Here is a 26566-nt window from a genome sequence, read left to right on the forward strand (position 1 = left end):
AAAACCAAGGGTTTTGGTGAAGAGGATGAGGGGATGCTAATGGTGGTGTCGAGGAGGTCTAATAGGGCCAAAATTAGGCCAGATTTTTGCCTTGGCTGAGATCTTCTGTGGAGGTTATTTGAGAGAAATTTGAGATGTAAACATTATTTTGAGAAAAAATTAATAGTATTAATTTAAAGATAAAAATCTGAAATTTATAAATCCAGAGGTGAAAACTTGTCATTTCACCAAACCTTAGATAAGAACGCGATGTTTACTCTTAGTTTTATAAAGAGTTTTTGGATAAAATAGCGTCATTTCATCCCAGGGATGAGAGATTTTATTATCTTTATCTCTAAAAATTTTCAATCAATAGTTATTTTGGATTGACTTGCGTTTGACTTTTGCTTACATTTAAATTAATTATTATTGAAATATGTATTTTATTTTAGATTTTTATTATTAAAATATTTTTTTGACCCCTCTTAATTTTAGTTATTTCATCTAATTACCACCCATCCCAGTTGACACTCCTAGGTCCTAAACCGAGCTACGATCCGTTCCCAAAAAAAAAAATATATATATATAAATTAATTAAATTAATTCAAATTAATTTTGGCCAAATCAAAATCTAAACAAAACAACACTTGCCATTTGGTTTCTGAACAGATCTCTCTTTCGATCATTCCCTTAAAAGCTTCAGCTTAAACCCTAGATAATTGAAATTGCGACTAAATGTACGCTATCAATCTCTAACAACATCAAATCTTCACCCACAAATTTTGTCTCTGCTCGGTTTTCGGTGCAATGGTGGTCTGCAAATGCCGAAAGGTATTTTCTGTCTCTCTCTCTTATCGCTGATCATTTTATCCAATTCGCTGAAATTGTGAATGAACTTGTGTTTGATTTCTTTTTTTTTTTTTTTTCATGCGAGAATGATTTAATTCGCGTCGAAATTTAGTGTTTATTGATTGAGGTTTTAGATCTGATTTGATTCACTATTTTGTTGTTTCTGATCCAGTCGGATCGTTTATAGTTCAAATCGCGGCCGTTATTTTGTTCTAGATCGATTCATTATAAAGAAAAAGAGAGCGGACTTCATTTTGTTGGTTTACGAACTGTTAGTCTTTGGTATGTGTTGGAGAATTATTTATGTAATTTTTGGTGTTTCAGGCTACCAAATTATATTGTTTCGTGCACAAGGTTCCCGTTTGTGGAGAATGCATTTGCTTTCCTGAGCACCAAATATGTGTAGTAAGTACAGTGAATTCAACGTTTGTTTGTTTCTATAATTCTTTAGAATTTTGGACACTGGGTAATTGGCATTTGATTTACTGGATCTTGTTGTGTTGTGGAGTTCTTGAAGGTTATGATTATGCATCTGTACTATGCCATTATGGGTTTGTATGGATTTTGAGATTTGATTATTTTGTAGAGCTGATTTTGGTATCGGGAATATTGAGTATAGTGTAATGTAATGCGCAGGGTTGAGTTTGTAACTGTTAGAAGTATGAACAGATTAAGAGTAAGCAATGGCAGTTATTTGGATTTATATGAAGAATGTAATCACACAGATGCATGGGATTCCAATGTTGGATAAGGATTAGGTCTCTGATACAAACAATGTTTTTGTTTTCAGACATTTAGTAGCCTTAAATCAATGTTAAACAAATTTGGCTGATAATAGTTAAGATCCCATAAACTTCCTAAGTTGAGCTACAGAGTCTTCAGGCCATTTTAGATGATCGATATCCTACCCTCCCTTTTTTAAGTATTTGACAACGCATTTTTCTTTTCTATAAGTATAGACTCTTTTTTCCTCCCATTATGAAGATTTTGAAGGTATACTTGTCACAGTTGTCCTTAGTCGACCTCAGTTACTGCATTCTAGATCTTTTAACCTTGTAACTTGCATTCTTTATCTTTTAACCTTTGGCAGGGATTGTCTGGAATAGTAAATTATTACTTCCTTTAGGATGTATGTCTGAATGGATACGCTGATTATAGATTTCTTGGAAATCTTGTATGCAATCTCTGTTATTTGCATTGGCTACATTTGTTAGGATTCAATCTCAAAAATTTTTATTGGCATGTAGGACATGAAGGTTTTTCCATGCTTTCTGCTGTATTTATTTATTTTTTTCCATATTTGTAGATTCGTACTTACTCAGAATGGGTAATAGATGGAGAGTATGATTGGCCTCAAAAGTGTTGCCAGTGCCAAGCTGTGCTTGAAGAGGGGACCGGCTCTCAAACCACCCGATTGGGTTGCTTGCGTATGTATTTTTTCAGATATTGTTAATTCCTGTTGCAATTATTATTTTTATTATTAATTTTTATTTTATTTTATTGAGATTTCATGATGAACTCATCTGTTGAGCTTAAGTCAACTATTTTTGCTCATTTTAGATGTTATACACACAAGTTGTTTGGCTTCACATATCAAAAGCTTTCCTTTGCACACCGCACCAGCTGGATATGTGTGTCCATCATGTTCTACTTCGGTAAGTCTTATATTACTTGCACTATCATCTTGTTATATCCTTTTTTTCTTTTCTTCATTGCCATGTTTGTCAGTTGTTCATATAGAGCAGTATTTCAGGTGATAGGATTCAGTTTTTGTGTTCTCTTACTAGTAAACCATGCTATTATGGCCTCTGGTCATTTTTGCTTGACGTATTTGCATATTCTCTTTTTCTTTTGGCTGAGCATATTTTCTGCAATTGTTCATATCCACATGGTGTTCTCATTTTTGCAGATATGGCCTCCTAAGAGTGTTAAAGATTCGGGATCCCGCCTTCATTCACTGCTGAAGGAAGCAATTATGCAGGTGAGATTCATGTTTCCTCTAAGATTGTTGTAAATAAATGTTCATTCCCAGGAGAACCTGACTATTGTTATCTAGTACTTCGATTATCTGATTGTTGTTCCATCGAAGCTGAAGATTATTTTTGTGAGTATAATTATGACATGCTCATTCTTAATTTTCAACAGTTGATATAGATGTTTTACCTTTTGCAGTCATCCTTAAGTTCTGTGCTTTCACCATAGGTTTATATAGTTTGTTATATTTGATGGTTGGATGGGTTACATTTCAGACTTATGTTTACTAATATGGGGTAAAAGGCATGGATCTTTGTAACGGAAATGTGCATTGGATCTAATATCTGGGGACTGTTTTTGATTTGCTATTTTGTTGATTGTGATCTAGAAGGGTCTTCAGTTCATTGAGAACTTAGATAATTCTTGCCTAACATTTTGCAGACTGGGTTGGAAAAGAATATGTTTGGGAATCATCCAGCTTCTTTGACAGTGACAGAGTTCCGCAGTCCTCCCCCTGCATTTGCATCTGATCCAATAATTTCTTCTTCTGGAAGCAGAGAGTATAATGCAAGCTCATCAACCTCTGTGGCAAAAGATGGAATAAATGTAACTGAAGGATACGTGGCACCAACTTCTGTGTCAGAAATTATGGAGATAGAGAGTCCTAGCTCAACAGGGAATTTTATCAAAAGTTCTAGTCCTCCTGGTGTAAGGATTTTGTAGTTAATTATTGAATCTAAAATATGATGTTTGTGTCATTTTTTATATGCTTTTATGCAAGTGTCCATTTGGCTGTGTGTTTGCTTAATTTGTTTTCTAAATTTTTCTTTTGATATTGATATGTGACACAGCCAGGGGCTACAACACGAAAGGTTACTGCCCATTTTGAGCGACAGAACTCTGAAATTTCATATTTTGCAGATGATGAAGATGGGAATATTAAGAAGTATTCACGGAGGGGTGAGTAAAACATTTAGTATATTTATATGATGAACGAGTTGTTCAGCTCGGGAATTGAACTGTTCAGGTTCTTTTTAATATAAATATCTGATGTTCCCTAGTTTCTTCCAGTTGAGTGTTACTAACATGTAGCATTGCCAAACCTGTGGAATACTGGTCTTGTTTTCTAGACCAATACGTGCTTTTGTTCAATGCATGCTCTGTCAATTCGGCTAGCTTCTGTCCTTGAATTTGATTTTAGATTTATAAGTAAAGCTGATTATGGCGAACCATTGTAGGCCCCCTCCGTCATAAGTTTCTCAGAGCATTGCTGCCTTTCTGGTCAAGTGCATTACCAACTTTACCAGTGACTGCTCCTCCACGTAAAGATGCATCAAATGCAGATGATGTCCCAGAAGGTCGTTCGCGGCATCAAAGAGCCTCAAGGACTGATCCAAGGAAAATCCTGCTCTTAATAGCAATCATGTAATGTCTACCTTTCATAATCTGTGTTTTTTATGTGTGCTTGTGAGCGTTACATTTTCTTGCATATCTGCTGAAGCTTGTGTGTTTTGACATCTATATGTTCTTTGTCCCGGATCTGTTAGAACAACAAAAAGGGAGTGGAAAAACAACAGAAAGAAAGAAAAGAGAGAGGGGGGGTGGTTGGAAAGTCTTTAGATTAAGTTCACCTTTGCTAACTTAAGTATATATTTGTTTATATAACTGCACCTGTCCGGCTAAATACACAAATATTGTAGACATATACGGTTATCTATTGACCCATAAAACAAATAGGGATGTTTCATTGGAGAAATATATGAAACAATCATTATTTTTCCTTAATCCAGTCTCTGTTATCTTGTACAGGGCATGCATGGCTACAATGGGGATTCTATATTACAGACTTGCGCAACGGGCTCTAGGGGAAGGGCTGCCCGATGATGAGCAGCAGTGATTATAATTTAAGGTTGCAGTGGAATATACATGAACCACCTGCTGGTTATTGATGGTGCTGCTGCTTTCATTTATTCAGCTCCTTATGTTTAACCTGTGGCTGGTTTTAGCTGAAACACAAATGATTTTTTTTCTTTTTCTTTTTCTAAATGCAGATGACAGTGACTGTTAAATAGCCTTTCCTGGCTTCTGATTGTCCCTTTGTTATCTGTTTTGGAGTGGAATCGTTGAATCAGGTTTAAGGCAAAATGTTTTGTTCAAAATGGATTTGTTTTGTAATTATCTCTATTCAGTTAATAAACTTGCAAAAATGGAAAGTTGCTTAGAATATTACTGGTTTCTTGGATTTCCTGATTGACAAGACATACTTAAATAATAGTTATTCAAAAAAATAATAGTTTGCTTTCAATAAACTTCGTCTCCTGTTGATTTTGTGTAACCTTCAATAATAAGATTCTTAATTTTCATTTATGTAATATCGTAATTTAAAGTAAATAATTTCGCAAGATTCTTTAATTAATTAATATAAGCGGTAATTAAGGTTGATGAAGAAGCAATCTCTAATACAAATGGATGTTGATTAATACTACATTAAGGAAATTGTGTTTTAAATAATCCAACTAAATAATTATGTGTGAATGATTTTAAATTCATGCTTTTTTATTTAATATTATTATTAACATATAAACAGATTATCTCTTTCTCGTTCTTTATATTCTTTATTTCTTTTGCAATTATAATTACATATTCAATATTCATTTCTAATCACTGTTGGATCGAAAGTAAAAAATAATAAGTAAATTATTCTATTGATGATTAAAATTTTTTAATAATTTCCGTATATTTACATATTATCATTTTCATACAATATTTTCTATACAATATTATGTGTATATGACTGGTTAATTAAAGTTAAAATAAACTTTCATCCAATCACATATTGTTATATAATATATGAGAGATGTATGTGTAGTATTATTTTTAATAATTAAAATATTTTATCTGTATTTGAAGCACAATTTGTAAGTAAATATTCATTATAAAAGAAACTTTACAAAAGCAAAAGACCATTAAAATGGGCCAACCTGCCACAGGATAGGCCAAGTTAGGCACAAAAGAAACAAGTAACCAGCATAGACTACGCTAATTGCTATACAAAGCAACTAATCACAAAAGAGTGTACATAAAACACACATTACGGAGGCTCTCTAAAATAAACACCACCCAAGCAAACCAATCAAAACAGAATACAACACAACACAAGGAAGATGCCAAACCCGACTAATCAAAAAGTTTACCGTCACAAAGGCCCGAAGCAGTGATGAACCAAATAAATACAACCCGCCAAGCACAAGGAAGCCGAAAAAGAATCACACCATCACAATCCCAAGTGATGTGATCCTTCCCCAAGACACAACAAAATCACCCTCATTGGGTTTTGAAAATGGACGGAGGAAGTCCAAGTTGTGAGCAACCGAGAGTTATTATTGGTTTTCTTCAATTTTGTAAGCTCCATAGTCTCTCCCTAACCACATTTTTTATGAGTGAAAACAAGGCATAGCATCTTGACAATCTCTCCCAAAATGCTATTGTTTCTTTCCCTCCAAATGTAGTAAACGGCGGCCCCCACGGCATGTTGACCTTCTTAGTTTTCCATCTCCTGGTGAGGTGCCCTATGTACTCTTCCAATTCGAGCAGTATAGCCCAAAAACACATGCCCATCAATCGATTCCAAGTATTCCTAGTGAACGAGCAATAGAAGAGAGATGATCATTAGTTTTCTACCTACCGGTTGCAAAAACAAGTAGTCCCATTAGAAGCAACAACATAGTTAACCAGCTTGTCCTTGGTTTGTAAGCGATCATTAATGGCCAACCACAAGATGAAGGAATGTCTCAGGATTGCCTTTTGGTGCCACTCCATTTTTGTTTTGTGCACTCTACAAGTCTCCCAAGCCAATTTGATGCTAAACAAACCCAAGGGATTAGGTTTCCAGACAACCACATCTACATTGCTCATACGGAGAGGAATTGCCAAGTTGTTTCAAGGAGAGCGGTGGAGTTTGCCAATTGCCAATTCCAATTAGTTCCATCCCAAACCTCACTTACCCTAGTATGACTTGAGAGTCTCGAGTCATAAACAATTCTACTTCCAAAATCTCTCAAAAAGGGTTCCTTTAGGATGCCAATTATCATGCCATAGGTAAGTATTATCGCCATTGCCAATAACATAATGGGTTTTGTCCCTAGCAACATCTCTAAGTTTCAAAATGCTTCTCCACGTCCATGACACATCAGCGAGAGATAAAACTTCCCAAATAATTTTTTGGTCCAAATAGAATTCCTTAACCCAATCAACCCACCCGAAAGCACTCTGATTTTGAGTCACATTCCAAAGATGTCTCATCATTACTGCTTTGTTCCAATCTTTGTTTCTTGTAATTCGCAATCCCCCTTCCTCTCTGGGCGCACAGACATTCTCCCAACCAACCTTTGCTTTGTTCTTATTCATATCCGATCTCGACCAAAGGAAAGCTCTCAAGCTAGCTTCAATTTCCTTATGAATTTTAGAGGAAGGATGAAGATAGAAGACCAATACACTTGGATACTCGAAAGGACCGATTTGATAAGGATAATTCTATCTGCATAGGAGAGAAACTTACTCTTCCAAGAGTTGATCCTAGCCAAAATCTTGTCCACCAACAGCTTACACTCGACATATCTTAGTTTCTTGATAATGAAAGGGACTACTAGATACATAATTGGAAGATTGCCCTCTTCAAAGCTGAACACTTGTAAGAACTCATGCTTCTCATTATCTTTGATCCCGAAAAGGAAAATATTGTTCTTGGAGTGGTTTGAGGCAAAAACTTCCATAGCTCAACTTCAGAGTGCAATTGCTCTTTCTAAATCTGAAATTGCTGGTATATGTTCTTCATTGGGGGAGAGCAACCTGTGAATGTAAGTTCCTTTTGGATTGAAGAAACAAGACTAATGTTTTAACTAACTTCTTAGTTAATATAGTGAAATTTTTTAAGTGGTTGATAAGTTGTATGTTTTGGTTGAGGACTTCAGTGTGATCGAAAGGCTGGTGGAAAATTGAAGGAAAAAATTTATATCATTATTCCACAATTGGAGGATGTGCGCCAGAGGAAGACAGAGAGAGAGTCAATTTGCTGAAGTGTTAAATAAGTTACAGGAAATATCAAACCTGCGAAAAGACTAGAAGGATTACACATGCAATTAGTCGATCTTCAAAGTGAAAAGGTTTGATGCCCTAATTTCTATTTTCCTTTTTTCACATGTATGACACTATTCCTGCTGTCAGATTTGGAAATGAATGCTACATATTAGTTACTTTTAGCCGTCATGTTTATGTTAAGATAGATGAGAAATTGCATGTAATTTGTAATTTAGAATTATTTTTTCCTGCAAACTTGAAGCTGTAATATCACATCGACGTACTATGTAACTAACTCTACGATTGAGAAGTTGGCAATGAAAATTCGAAGTTTTCAAGACTCAAGAGGTCAAGATGCAGAGAACGCAGAAGGTTTGTACCTGTTTTACAAGTTTATGAAATGAGAATTTATTGTAAATTTGATGAGGATGATTGAATGGTTATTATGGTGTGTGATTTTTTATAACTGTTCCTTTATATTCATTCTATTGTAAATGCTATAAATCTCAAGACATTCCTAATTAATAATATCCATATATAAATTATAAATTAGTTTTAAAATCTAAAAACATTTAGAATATAACAAAGTAAAATATATTTATTTTTACTACAATTTTTAATGCATATATAGTATTCTCTTAATAATAAAAATACTTAGTTATAATTAAACTTACGAAGGCCTAAATTAAAAAGTTTTGCTTAAGTCCAATGACCGTCAGGGTCAACTTGAATTTCATAAAATATCTTATGGATTGTCATGCAATATGCTCTAAATTAAATGTTTTTGTGTATAACAAAGGAATGTGATTTAATTTGTAAGGGTAGTAGATTGTAACATTAGATGTGTATGTTAGCCCTGTTTTTGCTTACTAGGGTCAATATGCGTCTTTACAACTTTTTATTTAAAGGAGAATAAACAAAACATCATTTTGAAACTTTCTCTTGAAAGATTTTTCTATTCAACTCATATTCAGTTTTTAAGTTTAGAACATCACTTTAAACATTCTTACTTTCCCTCTCTATAATACCCATTCTATTTTTTGAAATATAAGAGGTGAATAAAATAATTTCTAAGATTGATATTCACATACTAAACCTTATATTTGTTTCTATTAGTCACTATCATATTTTAAAACCAAATTGATTTCTTTCTCTTTGTTTAGGGATAAACTGATAATTTGTAAAAAACAAATGGAAAGGAGTTTATGTAAACCAAGTGTAAATAATATTATTAATTTTTGTAGGTAATTTCATTTATAAATAAAATTTAGATAATTTTAATGTTTTCCATCTCCTGGTGAGGTGCCCTATGTACTCTTGCCAAGGTCGAGCAGTATAGCCCCAAAAACACATGCCCATCAATCGATTCCAAGTATTCCTAGTGAACGAGCAATAGAAGAAGAGATGATCATTAGTTTCTACCTACCGGTTGCAAAAACAAGTAGTCCCATTAGAAGCAACAACATAGTTAACCAGCTTGTCCTTGGTTTGTAAGCGATCATTAATGGCCAACTACAAGATGAAGGAATGTCTCAGGATTGCCTTTTGGTGCCACTCCATTTTTGTTTTGTGCACTCTACAAGTCTCCCAAGCCAATTTTATGCTAAACAAACCCAAGGGATTACGTTTCCAGACAACCACATCTACATTGCTCATACGGAGAGGAATTGCCAAGTTCTTGACTTCAAGGAGAGCGGTGGAGTTTGCCAATGGCCAATTCCAATTAGTTCCATCCCAAACCTCACTTACCCTAGTATGACTTGAGAGTCTCGAGTCATAAACAATTCTACTTCCAAATCTCTCAAAAAGGGATCCTTTAGGATGCCAATTATCATGCCATAGTAAGTATTATCGCCATTGCCAATAACATAATGGGTTTTGTCCCTGGCAACATCTCTAAGTTTCAAAATGCTCCTGCACGTCCATGACACATTAGCGAGAGATAAAACTTCCCAAATAATTTTTTGGTCCAAATAGAATTCCTTAACCCAATCAACCCACCCGAAAGCACTCTGATTTTGAGTCACATTCCAAAGATTTCTCATCATTACTGCTTTGTTCCAATCTTTGTTTCTTGTAATTCCCAATCCCCCTTCCTCTCTGGGCGCACAGACATTCTCCCAACCAACCTTTGCTTTGTTCTTATTCATATCCGATCTCGACCAAAGGAAAGCTCTCAAGCTAGCTTCAATTTCCTTATGAATTTTAGAAGGAAGGATGAAGATAGAAGACCAATACACTTGGATACTCGAAAGGACCGATTTGATAAGGATAATTCTACCTGCATAGGAGAGAAACTTACTCTTCCAAGAGTTGATCCTAGCCAAAATCTTGTCCACCAACAGCTTACACTCGACATATCTTAGTTTCTTGATAATGAAAGGGACTACTAGATACATAATTGGAAGATTGCCCTCTTCAAACCTGAACACTTGTAAGAACTCATGCTTCTCATTATCTTTGATCCCGAAAAGGAAAATATTGTTCTTGGAGTGGTTTGAGGCAAAAACTTCCATAGCTCAACTTCAGAGTGCAATTGCTCTTTCTAAATCTGAAATTGCTGGTATATGTTCTTCATTGGGGGAGAGCAACCTGTGAATGTAAGTTCCTTTTGGATTGAAGAAACAAGACTAATGTTTTAACTAACTTCTTAGTTAATATAGTGAAATTTTTTAAGTGGTTGATAAGTTGTATGTTTTGGTTGAGGACTTCAGTGTGATCGAAAGGCTGGTGGAAAATTGAAGGAAAAAATTTATATCATTATTCCACAATTGGAGGATGTGCGCCAGAGGAAGACAGAGAGAGTGTCAATTTGCTGAAGTGTTAAATAAGTTACAGGAAATATCAAACCTGTGAAAAGACTAGAAGGATTACACATGCAATTAGTCGATCTTCAAAGTGAAAAGGTTTGACGCCCTAATTTCTATTTTCCTTTTTTCACATGTATGACACTATTCCTGCTGTCAGATTTGGAAATGAATGCCACAGAATAGTTACTTTTAGCCGTCACGTTTATGTTAAGATGGATGAGAAATTGCATGTAATTTTTAATTTAGAATTATTTTTTCCTGCAACCTTGAAGCTGTAACTAACTCTACGATTGAGAAGTTGGCAATGAAAATTCCAAGTTTTCAAGACTCAAGAGGTCAAGATGCAGAGAACGCAGAAGGTTTGTACCTGTTTTACAAGTTTATGAAATGAGAATTTATTGTAAATTTGATGAGGATGATTGAATGGTTATTATGGTGTGTGATTTTTTTATAACTGTTCCTTTATATTCATTCTAATGTAAATGCTATAAATCTCAAGACACTCCTATCCATATATAAATTATAAATTAGTTTTAAAATCTAAAAACATTTAGAATATAACAAAGTAAAATATATTTATTTTTACTACAATTTTTAATGCATATATAGTATTCTCTTAATAATAAAAATACTTAGTTATAATTAAACTTGTGAAGGCCTAAATTAAAAAGTTTTGCTTAAGTCCAATGACCGTCATGGTCAACTTGAATTTCATAAAATATCTTATGGATTGTCATACAATATGCTCTAAATTTTAAGTTTAGAACTTCACTTTAAACATTCTTACTTTCCCTCTCTATAACACCCATTCTATTTTTTGAAATATAAGAGGTGAATAAAATAATTTCTAAGATTGATATTCACATACTAAACCTCATATTTGTTTCTATTAGTCACTTTCATATTTTAAAACCAAATTGAATTCTTTCTCTTTGTTTACGGATAAACTGATGATTTGTTAAAAAACAAATGGAATGGAGTTTATGTAAACCAAGTGTAAATAATATTATTAATTTTTGTAGGTAATTTCATTTATAAATAAAATTTAGATAATTTTAATGTATAGAATTTTAATTAGTGTTTGATATTTGTAAGTATTGATGACATGTATTAATAAGAATTGTATAGTCATTCCAAATGTCTAAATAAAAAGATATAAAGGTTTGTGTTAATCCCTTCACATTCACCAAAATAAATAACAATTATATAAAGATATAAAGATTGGTATTAGTCCCTTCACATTCGTCGAAATGTAAACCCATCATATTACCTATGAAAAAAATATGCTTAGCAATTCTTATAATTGAATATAATTGGTTTCTTTCATTATTATAAAGCTTTTTACAAACTGTTTCAAAAACATCTAATAAACATACTCGTTTAACGTGCAAGCTTTCCATCTAGTTAATTATGTTTATGAGTTGATCACATTCTTATTTAATTTGCACAGGAGCCAGCTTTTTCTAATTAAAAGAAATTACAAAATATAAAATGTTAAGTATAAGAATCAAATTATATTTATTAGTGCATTAATAAGTAGTAATTTCTAGCCGTCACATAATTTTTTCAATTATTTTTGGAACTAATTTCTTTAATTATTTTTCTAAAAAAATAATAATATAATTTCTGAAAGATCATACTTTTAAGGCCGAATAAAATAAATGTATTATCATCTCCATAATATATAATTAATTAGTCTAAATATTTTCATCATAATAACTTATAATCTTTATTTAATTATCATCTTTCGTTTAGCTAATGTGTATGATTTAGGGCAATCAAAAAGAGTGAATTAGCAAATAGGTTGCGTAGTCAACAACGTCTCTCTTAATTTTATTAGTATATTTATTCTCAAATTCTATGTGTAATAATTTAATAGATTTAATTATTTTAATGTGGAGACAAGACAGTGTCAATTTAAAGACGTTTATTCATCTATTTTTAAATGGTTTCATGTAGATATAAGTATATAGTTAGTGAAATTATAAAAGGGAAAGTGCTTAAAATCCATTTTGTTAATATGAAAATTTAAAACAATATAATAAAAATGGCCTTGGGCCATCCTAGCTTATGAGGAAGAGGCCGGCCCATGATCATCGCTATTGTTATTGGTGCATTTTTAATGGTATTCGACACATATAAAATGGATTTAAAACCAGAAATTAATATTAAAATAAATAAAAATTTAACAAAGTAAAAAAACACTCTTGTGAAACAATAAGGGAGGATATTTTAGAAATATATTCAAAAATCAATTATTTTCATATCAAAAGAATTCCAACTTTCTTCTCATTATTTAATATAATATTATAAAGTATGCAAATTGGCTTATAATAACACTGAGAAGGTCAGAAGGAAACCGTATAAAAATAGTTTAGAAACAACTTTAATAAAAAAAGATTGCAATAAATTATTTAAAAAAAAGAAATAAATGAAGCAAAACACTTCTCAAGTATTTATTTTACAATTTAACCCTTATTTAAGTGAAAAGAATTTAGTAGAGTTTCATTGGGCCTTGGAGCAGCCCTTGTGGTGGGCCTGGTGGCTTAGTGGGATAGCGTTTTTCAGGGGCTTCATCCATTAATATACAATTATGCTTATTGAAAATCTTCAGTCTCAGACAGTGGAGTGCCATGTCCATAGATATTAATTTTTACATACAAATCATACATACTTGTGTATATATATATATATAGAGCTTCCTAAACTACTCTCTCATTGTAATTCAAATAAATTTGCGATTATTTAATGTGAATTATTGACATTTGAATATATATATATAGCTTCCTAAACTACTCTCTCATTGTAATTCAAATAAATTTGCGATTATGTAATTTGAATTATTGACATTTGAATATTGAAGTTGAAGGAATAAGAAATTTTTCTGAAACTTTCAAGACTTTTTAAAGAAAATTTATTGATATATAGAAAGTTTAATTATTATGATTATATCAAAGTAGGGTCACCATGTATATTGGTTGAAAAANGTCTCTTTGTAATCCAGTCCTGGTCTCTGATTGAACCCTTTGGCCACAAGCCTGGCCTTGAATCGATCTACAGATCCATCAGCATGTCTCTTAATCCGAAACACCCACTTACAACCAACAATATTACAATCATTCGGAGGTGGTACTAGTTGCCATGTATTGTGACGCATTAACGCAGTCAACTCAGAGGACATGGCATCACGCCATCGTGAATCAGTGAGTGCTTCAGTTACACTCGTGGGTTCCAAGGAGAGTGGAAGAGGAGACTTAGTGACTGCAAACGATTTTTTTGGTTTATAAATGTCATTCATGGATCTAGTAGTCATTCGGTGAGTGCGCACTATATTATTCTCAGGAACAGCAGGTGCATGCACTTCTAATGGAGAAATTTGGCTTGAAATCAAGGTAGGAGAAGAAAGAGTACTTACCTGGAGAGGAGGCGGTTCAGGGGATGACCCATTCGCAGACAATGGTGAGACTTCAGTACCCACTTCCGGAGATTCAGAAGTTTAGAGGGAAGGCAAGATGACTTGCGGCAACAATATCGGTACAGAGGAGGCTTCGGCATTTGCTGAAGTTGAGATGGGTACTGAAATGTCATGTTTTGATTTCTGAAAAGGGAAATTCCCTTCGTGGAAGATGACATGTCGAGAGATAAAAATCTTTCCAATATTGGGTTCAAGGCAGAGATACGCATTTTGGGATAGTGAGTAACCCATGAATGTGCATGGTTGGGCCTTGGGCTCAAGTTTATGCTTGTTATAGGGTCTAGTTAGTGGATAACATAGGCAGCCAAATTGTTTGAGCTTGCGGTAATTTGGGATTTGTTTGAACAATGTTTCAAATGGTGATTGATTGTTCAAAATTGAGGTGGGCATTCTATTAATGAGATAGGCATCTGTTTGAAACGCGTATGGCCAATATGAGAGAGGCATGTGAGCATCCGTGAGTAAGGTGAGACCAGTCTCAACAAGGTGGCGATGTCGTCTTTCAGACATACCATTTTGTTGGGGAGTGTGAGGCAGGATAAACCCTAAATTATCACACAAGAGTATAGGTGGTTGTGGTAATTTAAATTTCATTTCTTGGAACAGAGATAGCAGCCACATGGACTCTGCTGCAGCCGTTGCTAAAGCCCTATACTCAGCTTCTGTTGATGACCGTGCAATGGCACATTGCTTTTTGGAGCTCCATGAAATGGGTGCATGACCAAGGAAGAGGATATAAGCTGAAGTTGATTTTCTATCATCTAAACTACCAGCCCAACCAGCATCCGAGAAACATGTGAGTGCTGGGTTTGATGTTTTTCTAATGTTGATGCCGTAAAAAATGGTGTTCTTCAAGTAACACAGCAATCTTTTAGTGGTTGTCCAATGGGTCTGTGTTGGGCAATGCATAAACTGTGATAGTTTATTAACTGCGAAGCTTATATCAGGTCGAGTTAAGGACAGATATTGCAATGCTCCAATCACCCTTTGATATTCTATTGAATCAACTGATGACGAACCATCTGCCAACATTAGAGAAATCGAGGTAGAAAGAGGAGTGGTGACATCTTTAGCTCCATCCATACTTGTTTTAGCTAGTATATCTCTGATATACTTATGTTGAGTTAGAAACAAGCCGTCTTTAGTAGGAATGACCTCAACACCAAGGAAAAAGTGTAAGGACCCCAAGTCTTTGATGGAGAATTTCTGGCCAAGTTGATTAATAATACTTGCGACAAATGTTGAATTATTTCCTGTGAGAATCAAATCATCAACATATACTAAGCAATAAGCAAGTATGGAACCATCATGAAACACAAAGAGAGAGGAGTCAGATTTTGCATTGACGAAACCAACTTCTAACAGTGCTTGTTTGAGAGCAGAATACCAAGCACGAGGTGCTTGTTTTAGTCCATATATTGCCTTTCTAAGGCAGCAAACATGATTTGGTTTTTCTAAACTCTTGAACCCAGGTGGTTGCTTCATATATACCTTTTCAGTAAGATGCCCATGAAGGAAGGCATTATTAACATCTAATTGCCTTAGAGACCAACCTTGCATAACAGCAAGGGTTAAGACAGTGCGTATGGTGACTGGTTTTACAANATAGCCTTTTAATTAAATTTGAACTTGATCTGGCCTTTTAATAAAATGCCTCGCAACAATCTGTCACTCAAATGCTATTATCCGTCACACAATTTGTTTGCTTTTTTTTCTTTTTTAGTTCATGGGTGAGGAAGAAGGAATTGATTGGAGTTTTTTTTTGGTTGGTTAGTTTTGGTCCATGGGTGAGGAAGAAGGAAGCAGCAGGTTGCTCGAGCTTGTCTTTTCTATGTCAAGCTCGAGCTCAACATTGTAGCAGCCGAGTCGAGTTCAAGCAGCCAAAGCTCGGCTTGATTTGACTCATTTACGCCCCTAGATGGGATTACCAATGAGAATATGAGATAGATAACCTTGAAGATTAATTGGTATGAACTATTATTATGTTTGGTTTGTGTGGGCTATATAAATAATTAATGTGTTTGGTTGTCAATAATTACAAAATACTTAAATATTATTCTACTGAAATGCCCTTTACAAGATTAGTGTGTTGGCTGAGCTAGGGGGTTTTCTATAGGCAAAAGACCAAATAGTTGGTGGGCAAGCACAAAGGGGGAAAATTCGGTGAAGGTTGGTTGGGATTTTTAGCCAAAATCAAACACTATAACACTCTACAATATCAACCAATCAAAACCTAAACTTCAATTTCATCAAACAACCAAAAATCTCAATGAAAATCAAAGTAACCCACAAAGAACCCTAGGTTTGTGCCGAAAAGTCAATTTGTAAGTGGTAGGGATTAGCCTTAAAAAAATTTGTAAGTCAATTAATACAGGGTATTTTCGTCCAAATAATTAATTAATGTCATTCAACAAGTTGGGTTGATTGTTACTTGACATCAATGGAGGGCATTTGTGTCCAAATTTTTTATTAAGTAAGGGTAAAATTGGAGCAAAGATAGGATTACCACTATAATCTTAAAATAAAACCTTCTGAGTCGGTAACCACATAACCCTCTATATCACCTCTCATATTACCTAAATAATCTTTCTAGAATCTTTTATTACCTGCTGAACCAAATAAGGTAATGACTGAATTAAAAGACAAACTGTCAGAATAATTTTCTTAGGGCCTTAACCATACATAGCTAAGGGTATGCTTGTGAGTTTTTTTTTTTTCACTGGTTTTGGAGAGTTTTTAATTAGACTGGTTTTGAGGTGTTTAAAAACCATTACTTGCCAGATTTTCAATGGATTGGTTTTGACTGGTTTAAAAACCCCCCAAAACCAGTGTAGTGTATTTTTGAGGGGTTTATAAAACACCCCAAANTTTTTGAACATTGGATTTATGAGTCATAGGATAGAGCCAAATATATTTGGTATAATGGTCAACAAAAATAACATAGTATTTTGAGCCATCAATACCAATTTCATGAGATGGACCCCAAACATCTGTGTAAATCAATTCCATGGGAGTAGTGCTAGTGAGACCATGAGAATGAAATGGTTGACGATGAGCTTTATTTTGAGAACATGAAGTACAAAGGGATAAATGTCCATTCTTATTGGTTGGTAAAGAAAAAGCATGAATTAAATGATGGAAAATTTTTGACGATGGATAACCAAGCCTTTTGTGCCATCCATCGGCAGTAGTACGTTCATGAACATAGGCAACAGCATGTTTGGAGTGTGATGGTAGATGCTCTGGAAATGGGTACACTCCATCTTCACATTCGCCTTTGAGTAGTGTCGCCCCCGTGATCCGATCCTTCACCAAAAAATAAGTAGGATGAAATTCAAGATAAACATTGTTATGCTTGGTAAAGTGATGAACAGAAATGAGGTTTTTTTTAATTGTGGGAACACAAAGGGTATCACGTAAATGAAAGACACGATTAGATGATGCAAGAGATAATGAACCAATATGAGATACAGACAAACCTGATCCATCACCAATTACCACCTCATCAGTACCATCATATTCAGAATTAATGGTCAGATTAGAGAGATCGGTGGTCATATTGTGAGATGCCGCCGAGTCAACTAGCCACTTTTGATTTTTTGCATGGGAAGATGCTGCACATTTTGCAGTGAATTCGACTGAAGGCATTTTTGGGCAATTTTTGGCCGTGTGACCCACTTGATCACACCATTGACACTTGGGCTTATATTTCCTGTAGCCTGAATTGGAGGGCCCATTTTTATTATGTCCGTTGTTGCTACGAGGCTTGTTGGAGGAAAACTTAGGGCTTGGTTTATGCTGTCCAGGAGCACCGCCTTGCCGATGAGAGTAATTTGCAGTGGGAACAAATGTTGCTGCCGATTGATTCTCCAGCCGGCGAAGATAAGTCTCATGGCCTACAAGAAGATCATGTAGTTCTTCAAATTTCAGAGAGGTCTCACGAGCACGAATGGGTGCCGCAGTTTCTCTAAATTCGGGGCCCAAGCCATTGAGTATGTAGATAGTTAAATCATCATCCAAAACGGGATGATCGATGATTGCGAGTTTGTCATCAATCACTTTGATTGCTTGAAGGAATTCGGTGACGGTGTGATTTCCACGAGTGCTCAAGGTCAAATCCTCCTTGAGTTGCATCGCACGCGTCCGTGATTTGCCCGCGTATAAATGGGTAAGTGCTGTCCAAGCATCATGGGATGTTTTATATGCAGCAAGAAGGGGAGTAATGGTAGTGGATGTGGAAGCAAGAATGGCGTGGAGGATGAGTTTATCTTGGCGAACCCAGTGGGAGTTCTCGGCTTTGGAGACAGCGGAGTTCGATGCATCAATGGGTGGGCATTTTTTTACACCGGTGACAAAGTCAATGAGATCATAACCAGTGAGCAGTGCTTCAAATTGCGCCCTCCACTGAGGAAAGGTAGTAGGGGTGAGTTTTTCGTTGATGGTGGTTGCGGCATTAATGGTGATGATGGGTGAATCGTTGGTAGATGCAGGGATGGCAGCCATGTTGCAGAAAGCAAGAATGGAAGATACTCGTTAGAGGTTTGGCTCTCCTGATACCATATAGAGAAGTTACACTGCTATGGATTTGTATTTTGAACTCACACTTATTTCTATTCATGCTCTGTATATTTATACAACCCGAGAGGCCTAATTTTAGGCATTCAAAGATATATAACTGAAAAATAAATTTACAATCATAACTGAAAAATAAATTTACAATCACAATAAAAACAGTATTTACATAAAAAATAAAAAACTGATCCTAGAATCATGAGAGGCACAGCACAAAATCTGCTGATATTAATGGTGGCAGCTGGGCTTGAGTTGTCACTAGTTTGGCGCTTGAGTTGTCACTGGTTTTTCTTCAATTGCCTTGATAGGTACCTGCGGGTTTACCAATCTAACCAGCTAGCAATATGGGCTGGGTTGGGTACGGCTCTAATGCAGTAGATCCGTACCCTATTAGTTTTTACTCGGATACAGGTTAACTTGCGGGTTTGAACCCGTTTTATTAGGTCTAAATATGTCACATATATTGTATTTAATCAAATAATTTTATTATCATGGTAGTCAATTCGAGTAATTTGATATTTTTAACTATGAAATCGAGATGTTGAAGTGTTTTAATGACCATATTAAAGAGCTATAAAAAGGTCTGTGTTCATAATTTCTAGACTGTAACCATCACTTATTGAATGGACATGGTTTATTTAAGCCTTCTACCCAAGGGGTTTCTTAATTTAGTGGCTCCATCACCCGTCAAAAAGTGGTCTCACCTCACCAGGATGTTGTATTTTTAAATTAGTACTTGAAGTCATCCCATTTATCTTCCACCATTTCACTGGTTCAGTTTCCTCGTGTTCAATTAGTCAGTGGCAATGGAGGTCTAAAACAGGTGCAAATCTCCATATATCATCATTTCAATTCTTAAAAGGATGTATGAGATACAACTTCAAGACAAAATGATTCAATTAGTCAGTGGCAATGGAGGTCTAAAACAGGTGCAAATCTCCATATGTCATCATTTCAATTCTTAAAAGGATGTATGAGATACAACTTCAAGACAAAATGATTCAATTAGACAGTGGCAATGGAGGTCTAAAACAGGTGTAAATCTCCATCTATCATTATTTCAATTATTGAAAGGCTGTGTGAGGTACAACTTCAAAACAAAATGATTGTCAATTTTATTCTATTTAGAAGCAAATTTAACATGAAAGGAGAAGTACCATTACCATTAGATTCAATGGAATGTTCCTAGTCAACATTTGTATAAAAAAAAAATTCTATGACCAACCCAGATGCCATATATTATCACATTAAAACCAAATTACTCCCTGGATATTTCATTGGTGTCTAGGTTCTAAATTCTCGAGCATCGTTGATTTTGTTTTCATGGCATAGTCAACTGTAATTCAAAAAAAATTTGGTCCATTAACGCAGGCATATCATTATTTATTTAAATAAATAGATAAATGATGCACCTATGTAATCGAAAATATCTCAAATCTTAATAAAAGTTTATTTTTGGATCAGTTCCATTACTCACATGATTCTATGGCAGATAAATTAATTGAGACCAAATAGCTGAAAGTTTATTTTCCTTTGAAAATTTCATCATAAAAACCCAGATTCTATCTTTGGTCAAAATCACAAGAATGTATGAATGAAATAACCCCCTTCTTTTCTTTCCATACAAATCTTGGACCGAGCTCATTAGTTAAACAGTTAAAAGTTTTTTTCCATAGAAATGTTTCTGAAACAGCTGCTGCAGCTCTATTACACATTATAACATAACATTTGGTAAAACCGAAATTAAAAACAGAATAATATCAGGGAAGAAAACGGAAAGACATTAGCTATTTTATAAAGTGAAACATCTACATCATCCTACGCAATGAAGCAAATGAGCTCCATGATGCTCCATTACTCTACTGATACAGTCATTATTAAATTACTCTTATGTTTTATTACAATGTTTCTTCATCCTCTTGAGTGTCGTCCGCGCTTAGCAGATGTTTAAGCGCTACTTTTGTCTTCTTCGGTTCTGATGAGGCTTCCTTAATATCATGCTCATTACCCTTCCTCTTCAGACTTGCATCCCCCTGTTCTTCATCGATACCAGAAGCAACTTCACCACTGGAATTCTCTGGCTTTTCCACTGGCGATTGCATTGAATCAGTTCCTTCAGCTTTCTCTTTAGGATTCTGATTTCCTTTCTTAGACGATTGTTCCCATTCTTCCAAAAAGGAGCGGATTTCTTCGCTCCGTGCAAGATCAAGAGGTGTTTTTCCTGCTTTTGTCTTGGCACTGAGACTGGCACCTTTTTTAACCAAGTACTTAACAAGATCCTGATGAGACCCTTGAACAGCATAGTGAAGCGGAGTTAGGCCCTTGCGTGTGAGAGCTTTAACAGAGGCACCGAAAGAAACTAGAGCCCGGACAACTTCCAAATGTCCCTTTTGGGATGCAAAATGAATTGCACCCATGTCATCCATGGCCGCAGCACCAACATCAGCTTTTTGCTTGCAGAGATAACTCACCACCTCTGTATGCCCTGACCATGCAGCTAAATGTAGTCTACGGTACACAGTCGCTAACGTCAAGTAAACAAATCAAAACACCATGACTTGAAAGTAGTAATCAAACGAGACAAAAGAACCCCAATTGATAGAGCCAGCTAGCATCACACTGCAGATTAAGCAATCACGCAAAACAATTCAAGAACAAAAACTTTCTTATGTTTTGGAATATGAAAAAGGTCTAATAGCTGCACATTCATAAAGGTAATAGAAAATGCATTTCCATCATCTGATCGGTTTCAAAAGTAGGGCAACGATAAGCCTCTATTGACCACAAGTAATAACCTAAGGAGCTGCAACATAATAGCCCTAATAGCCTATCAAAGCAATGAAAAATATATCAAAACCTTAACTTGGTGTAATTAAACCCTGTACAAAATCAATTAATAGCATCCAAAGGCACAGCTATGATTCCAAAAGAAAAACCCCTTTCCAAATTTCAGGCTATACAACAAAAATTTCAAAACCCGTTCCTAAATAAGCTGAATGAAAAAAGAGCAAGTTAACATAATTTGTGGAAAATGTAGACATAGTTATATTCAATCAATTCTTATAAAAAACAATTAAGGATACGGAGTTCTGGAGTGCTTATCTCTGGAGTTGAGGGATAAAGGGTTAGAGCAAAGTATTAACTGCACAGATTTCAGGTCACCGGACCTTGCTGCCGCGTGAAGATCTTCTTCTCTGTTACCCATTTTTATCTCTCTCTCTTGATGACCCAGATGCAACAACAGCTAGGTTTTCCTTTGATTATATTACGGCCAATCGTGCCCGGTTAAGTTTAGGCGTTTGCGTCTGTTTACTCTGAGAAAGGAACTGTTAAAGATTTTCGTTTAATAATCTATTTAGAAAAAAAAAATGTCCTTTATTTAATAATCCATTGAAAATTTATTTACAAAAATAATTAAAATAATCCATTATAAAAATTTTCTTTTATCTAATGAAAAAATACTCCAAACTTGTGAAGAGAAATAAGAAAACAGATCTAAGTGGGCTTATTGCATCACTTCTCCTAATCAAAGAATGACTGCGGTTGATATATCGTAAATTTTTATTATGAACTTTAATTTTATTTTTTTACAAGCTCTAATTAACTTTGGATGATCAGATCCATGTAAATAAAATTTTACATCCTGCGATTGAAATTAATGTGGATTATTATATAAGTTGTAGAAATTCAAGAATTTAGTCAAAAATAGTTATGGACTCTAATGCAACGTCCCACATGATTAGGAAGCGGATTTCTTTTAATGTTTATAAGTGCTCCCCCCTCCCCCCCTTTTTTAATTGAAATGTTCGGATTAACTCATACGTACATCGATTAATCATCAAAGAAAGTTATCCTACAACAACCCACCTTTTCAACCAGCATTTTAGATTATAAGTTCAATGTCTGTGGAGCCAACTAAATTTTTAATGAATTTAGAACAACCACTTTTTTTTTTTTTAATTATAATTTCCTTCTAAGTTTTGAAGTAATAAAGTTAGATCTTTCTATTCTTGATTTCAACCTTTTTGAGTATTGAATCAACTGTTATTACCACTCATGTTCAATGAAGATATGCTCATTTATACTGAAGTCAAAATTCGTATCAAAAGAAAAGCATATGCAATTAGGGAGGAAACGGAAATTGACGGTATCGGTTTGAAGAGGTGAGTGTAAGCGAAAGAAGAGAGAACAAAGCCATTTCATCTATATAGCATTTTCTCATTAAGAAGCCGAAAATCAAAGCAGGGCCACTTCTACAAACAAGTACTTTCTCAAAAGATGGCGAGACTCATCCCTTCCCAGTTTCCAAGAGGTCAGATTAAGTTAAGATAAGATGCGCCGGAAACTACTTCAACAAATGTTCTTCTGGTAATTGGCATTTATTTTCAGATAAACAATTCCAGACTCATTAGGTCCATAAATTGCCGAATCATTTGAAGTGTGAAAGAATGTTGCAATAGATTCTGTGAGAATGTTGACTTATGAAGTCCATTTTCTGGATGATAAATTGAAATTCAGCTCTGCTGAGTAGAGTCTGCATGAGGTATTCTGTCCCTGATGAACTTGAATTCAGAAAAAGATGATATCATAAAACTCTATATATGTAACTTTAAATTTCAAAAGATAGAAGAATGATAGTAGTTCTAAAAGGAATAAGCATGTAGCAACGATTACCAAATCTACAATTTCACAGGGTTCGTCTTATTTGAAATTACATTGCCATACGTTGTAAAACAAACTACTGAACACTAACATGATTTCTTATGATACTAATGTTGGATATTTCAAAATGTTCAATGACCATTTCCGTCTATCATCACTCAAAAACCAAAGATGATGAACAGCTGTTGCCATTTATCACTACACAATTAAATAGGCACATTTGTTTATAAATAAGAAACTGTGGCTTACTTGTCACAGATATTGTTCTAACCTTGATACCACGTGACAAGGGATTCGATGTTGGCCACTTAGCAATATTGTACTACGTCTTGATTCTTAGCCTCTCAAACTTTAGCTGGGATTTGTTACTCTATTAGTGCATTAGAACTCTCTTGGCTATGGCCATGAAAATCTGGGAGGTTCGCATTGGTGGAGAATTTCATCCATCTCTTTCTCTCGGTATACTTCAGACAAGGTTGCATCACAAGGCCAATCACCACAGCACCAAGGCTTATAGCAGCAACTTTGAGCGAAGAAAAAGCCAACACAACACAAATCAATATGGTTGGAGGAATACACATAAGAATCGATCCAGCTGTCCCAATGGGTATCTTGTAAGGACGAGAAGCAGCTGGATATTTCATCCTTAATTGTACAAATGCTATAAACTCCAAAATCATGCCAAAACAGTACAAGAAATTCTCTGCAGCTACAATCTCTTGAAAGCTCAGCCATGACAGCAGAATCACACCAGACGCCGAGAATAAAATTCCAATCAAGGGAGTTCCATAACAGGATCTCTTAGCAAAACACTCAGGCAACATTCCACGCTCAGCCATCCCCAAAAGTTGGAAAGAGTCACTGCTCATCTCAGCCACAAACATACCCATATTTGACATTGCTGCAGCCCCTTGAATCCACCATCTCAACCAAACTCCTCCAAGCAATTTTGCGATGTCTGAAAAATAACCATCAGTCCACAGCTCACGATTAAGTGGAACAGCACCTGTACCAATAAGAAGGGGGAAGAAATACCCAACAACAACCAAGATCACTGCATAAAACAGAGACTTTGGGAGAGTCTTCTTTGGGTTATCCACCTCCCCAGCTAATGTACTTATCGAATCCCAATAGTTTAGATTCCAGAAAAGAGTGTTCAAATACAAATTCCAATCCACGTCATGTAGATTCACCACAAGCCATCTTGAAGGCTCCAACTTTGGGATTGCCACAAGTCCCATAACTATGAAAGGAAGAAGTGAAAAAACCCCTAAAAGGATAGCAACCCATCCCACAATGACTAAACCCCTATAGTTCAAGAAAGTGAGAATAGCAGTTAAACCTAATGCTGAAAAGGTTCTAGGTAAACCACCACCTAGCTCCGGAATACCTGACTTCAAGTAGTCAAGAAACAGAACCGGATACAAAGCATTATCAATAACCCCACTTAGCCATTTCATCCAACCTTGCTGAAACCCCCAATAGGGACCTAAGGCAGATGAAACCCAAACCACATAACCACCATTCTCAGGGAACATNCATAAATACTTCGATTAAAAGGTAAAGTTGAAAATTTTGCCAGTTTACATCTACTACAATCAGAAATATCACAAGTTTGCAAATTTCCTAAAGCCCATGTGGAGGCCAAAAATCTCAAATGAGAAGACGAAACATGACTTAAACGAGAATGCCATAAATGAAAACTAGAAGAAGAATGACTCAAACCAAAAAAAGACAAATTAATACTAGTAGCAGCAGCAACTGGCACTTTTAACTCATCCAAAATATATAGTCCCCCCTTCCTACGGCCTGTCCCAATCAGCTTCTGAGACTGCAGATCCTGCACATAAAAAGAAAAAGAGGGAAAGGTGACTAAATTATCAGAATCACATAACTGACCAACAGAAGCAAGATTTAATTTGAGTTTCAGAATATGATAAACATTAGGGAGAGACAAGTGAGGTGTGACAACAGAACCAACACCTGCTAAAGACATACGAGTGCCATCAGCAGTCATGATAGGAATAGAAGACGAAGGAGACACAGAAGCAAAAGATGAAGAATATGGAAACATGTGATGTGAAGCACCAGAATCCAAGACCCACACAAAATATGACATACTTGAAGAACTATGAGGGGACTGACCTACGGAAGAAGAAGCAGACATTGCTTGTGGCTGTAAGAAGAGAAACTTCTGAAATTGCTCAGCTAGAGTACTAGGATCTGTGAAAGGACCTGATGAAACTACTGATGCAGTATTAGACTGTGGTGGTTTGTAACCCTGAGGTGCTCTATGAGCATTATATTGTGACTGGTTGCTAGGCTTCCAAGCTTGAGATTGCTGCTGCGATTGATTCTGCTGTCTCAACTTAGGACACTGAGCCTTCCAATGACCTTTCTGCTTACAAAAACTGCACTCGTCGAAGGCAACCCTTGTGTAAGGCTTATTTTGATTATTAAGGAGTGGCTTAGAAGGTACTGCTAACACAAAAGGATTAGAAGTAGAAAGAATTCCCTTTTCAGAATAAGACTTAAGACGTGTTTCTTTAGCCAAAAACTCACTGACAACTGAGTCAACAGAAGGAAGTGGAGAACGATGCAAAATGGAACCTCTAAGTCCTTCAAAATCACTGCGAAGTGCCATTAAAAACTGTACCAACCATTGCTGTTCTCTATGAGCAATATAAGCACCACATGCCTTTAATTCTTCAGATTCTATAAGAGCCAATTGATCCCAAAGATCTGTCCTAGCAGAATAAAACTGATGAATACTCATATTCTTCTGGTGAAGAGCTCGTATGTCATTCTTCAATTGATACTGCTTTGCAAAATTTGATTTAGTAAATAACCTTTACAGATGATTCCAAACCTCCTTTGCTGTCTCATACTTCGCCAACTATGTACCTATGGAATGCTCAACAAAATTGTTAATCCAAGTAATAATTTTTTGCATTGTTTGCTTCCCAAACATCTATCAAAGCAGCATAACCCTCATCAGTATTCTTAGGTTTCACAGAAGTTCCACTAACATATCCCCAAATCTTTTTACCCTTAAGAAAATTTCTCATCACACAACTCCAATACAAATAATTCTTTCCATCTAACCTTACACTCACAGACTGAAGTGAATCGTCTTTTTCAGTAGCCACAATAAAAAAACAAAGAAAAC

The 26566-nt window shown here is 35.3% G+C and overlaps 3 protein-coding genes across 3 annotated transcripts; 1 reads left to right on the plus strand and 2 right to left on the minus strand.

The window, feature by feature from the left end:
- The first annotated feature begins 554 nt into the window (after nt 1-554).
- Nucleotides 555-4751, plus strand: LOC116141705 (zinc finger protein-like 1 homolog). The gene is made up of 9 exons (XM_031427182.1): nt 555-810; nt 1153-1233; nt 2135-2255; nt 2389-2483; nt 2738-2809; nt 3244-3510; nt 3654-3762; nt 4041-4227; nt 4612-4751. Exons 1-9 carry the CDS (start codon nt 787-789, stop codon nt 4697-4699), a joined length of 1044 nt encoding a protein of 347 aa, XP_031283042.1. The 5' UTR covers nt 555-786; the 3' UTR covers nt 4700-4751.
- Nucleotides 4752-20495: 15744 nt separating this feature from the next.
- Nucleotides 20496-22080, minus strand: LOC116141697 (poly [ADP-ribose] polymerase tankyrase). Its single transcript, XM_031427172.1, has 2 exons — nt 21819-22080; nt 20496-21243 (listed from the first exon to the last, which is right to left on the minus strand). The coding sequence occupies exons 1-2, from the start codon at nt 21938-21940 to the stop codon at nt 20634-20636; spliced, it is 732 nt and encodes a 243-aa protein (XP_031283032.1). The 5' UTR covers nt 21941-22080; the 3' UTR covers nt 20496-20633.
- Nucleotides 22081-23373: 1293 nt separating this feature from the next.
- Nucleotides 23374-24935, minus strand: LOC116141695 (probable polyamine transporter At1g31830). Its single transcript, XM_031427167.1, has one exon. It carries the CDS (start codon nt 24933-24935, stop codon nt 23763-23765), a length of 1173 nt encoding a protein of 390 aa, XP_031283027.1. The 3' UTR covers nt 23374-23762.
- Between the last annotated feature and the right edge of the window lie 1631 nt (nt 24936-26566).

Source organism: Pistacia vera, unplaced genomic scaffold, assembly GCF_008641045.1.
Source record: "Pistacia vera cultivar Batoury unplaced genomic scaffold, PisVer_v2 Contig40, whole genome shotgun sequence".
Taxonomy (NCBI): Eukaryota; Viridiplantae; Streptophyta; class Magnoliopsida; order Sapindales; family Anacardiaceae; genus Pistacia; species Pistacia vera.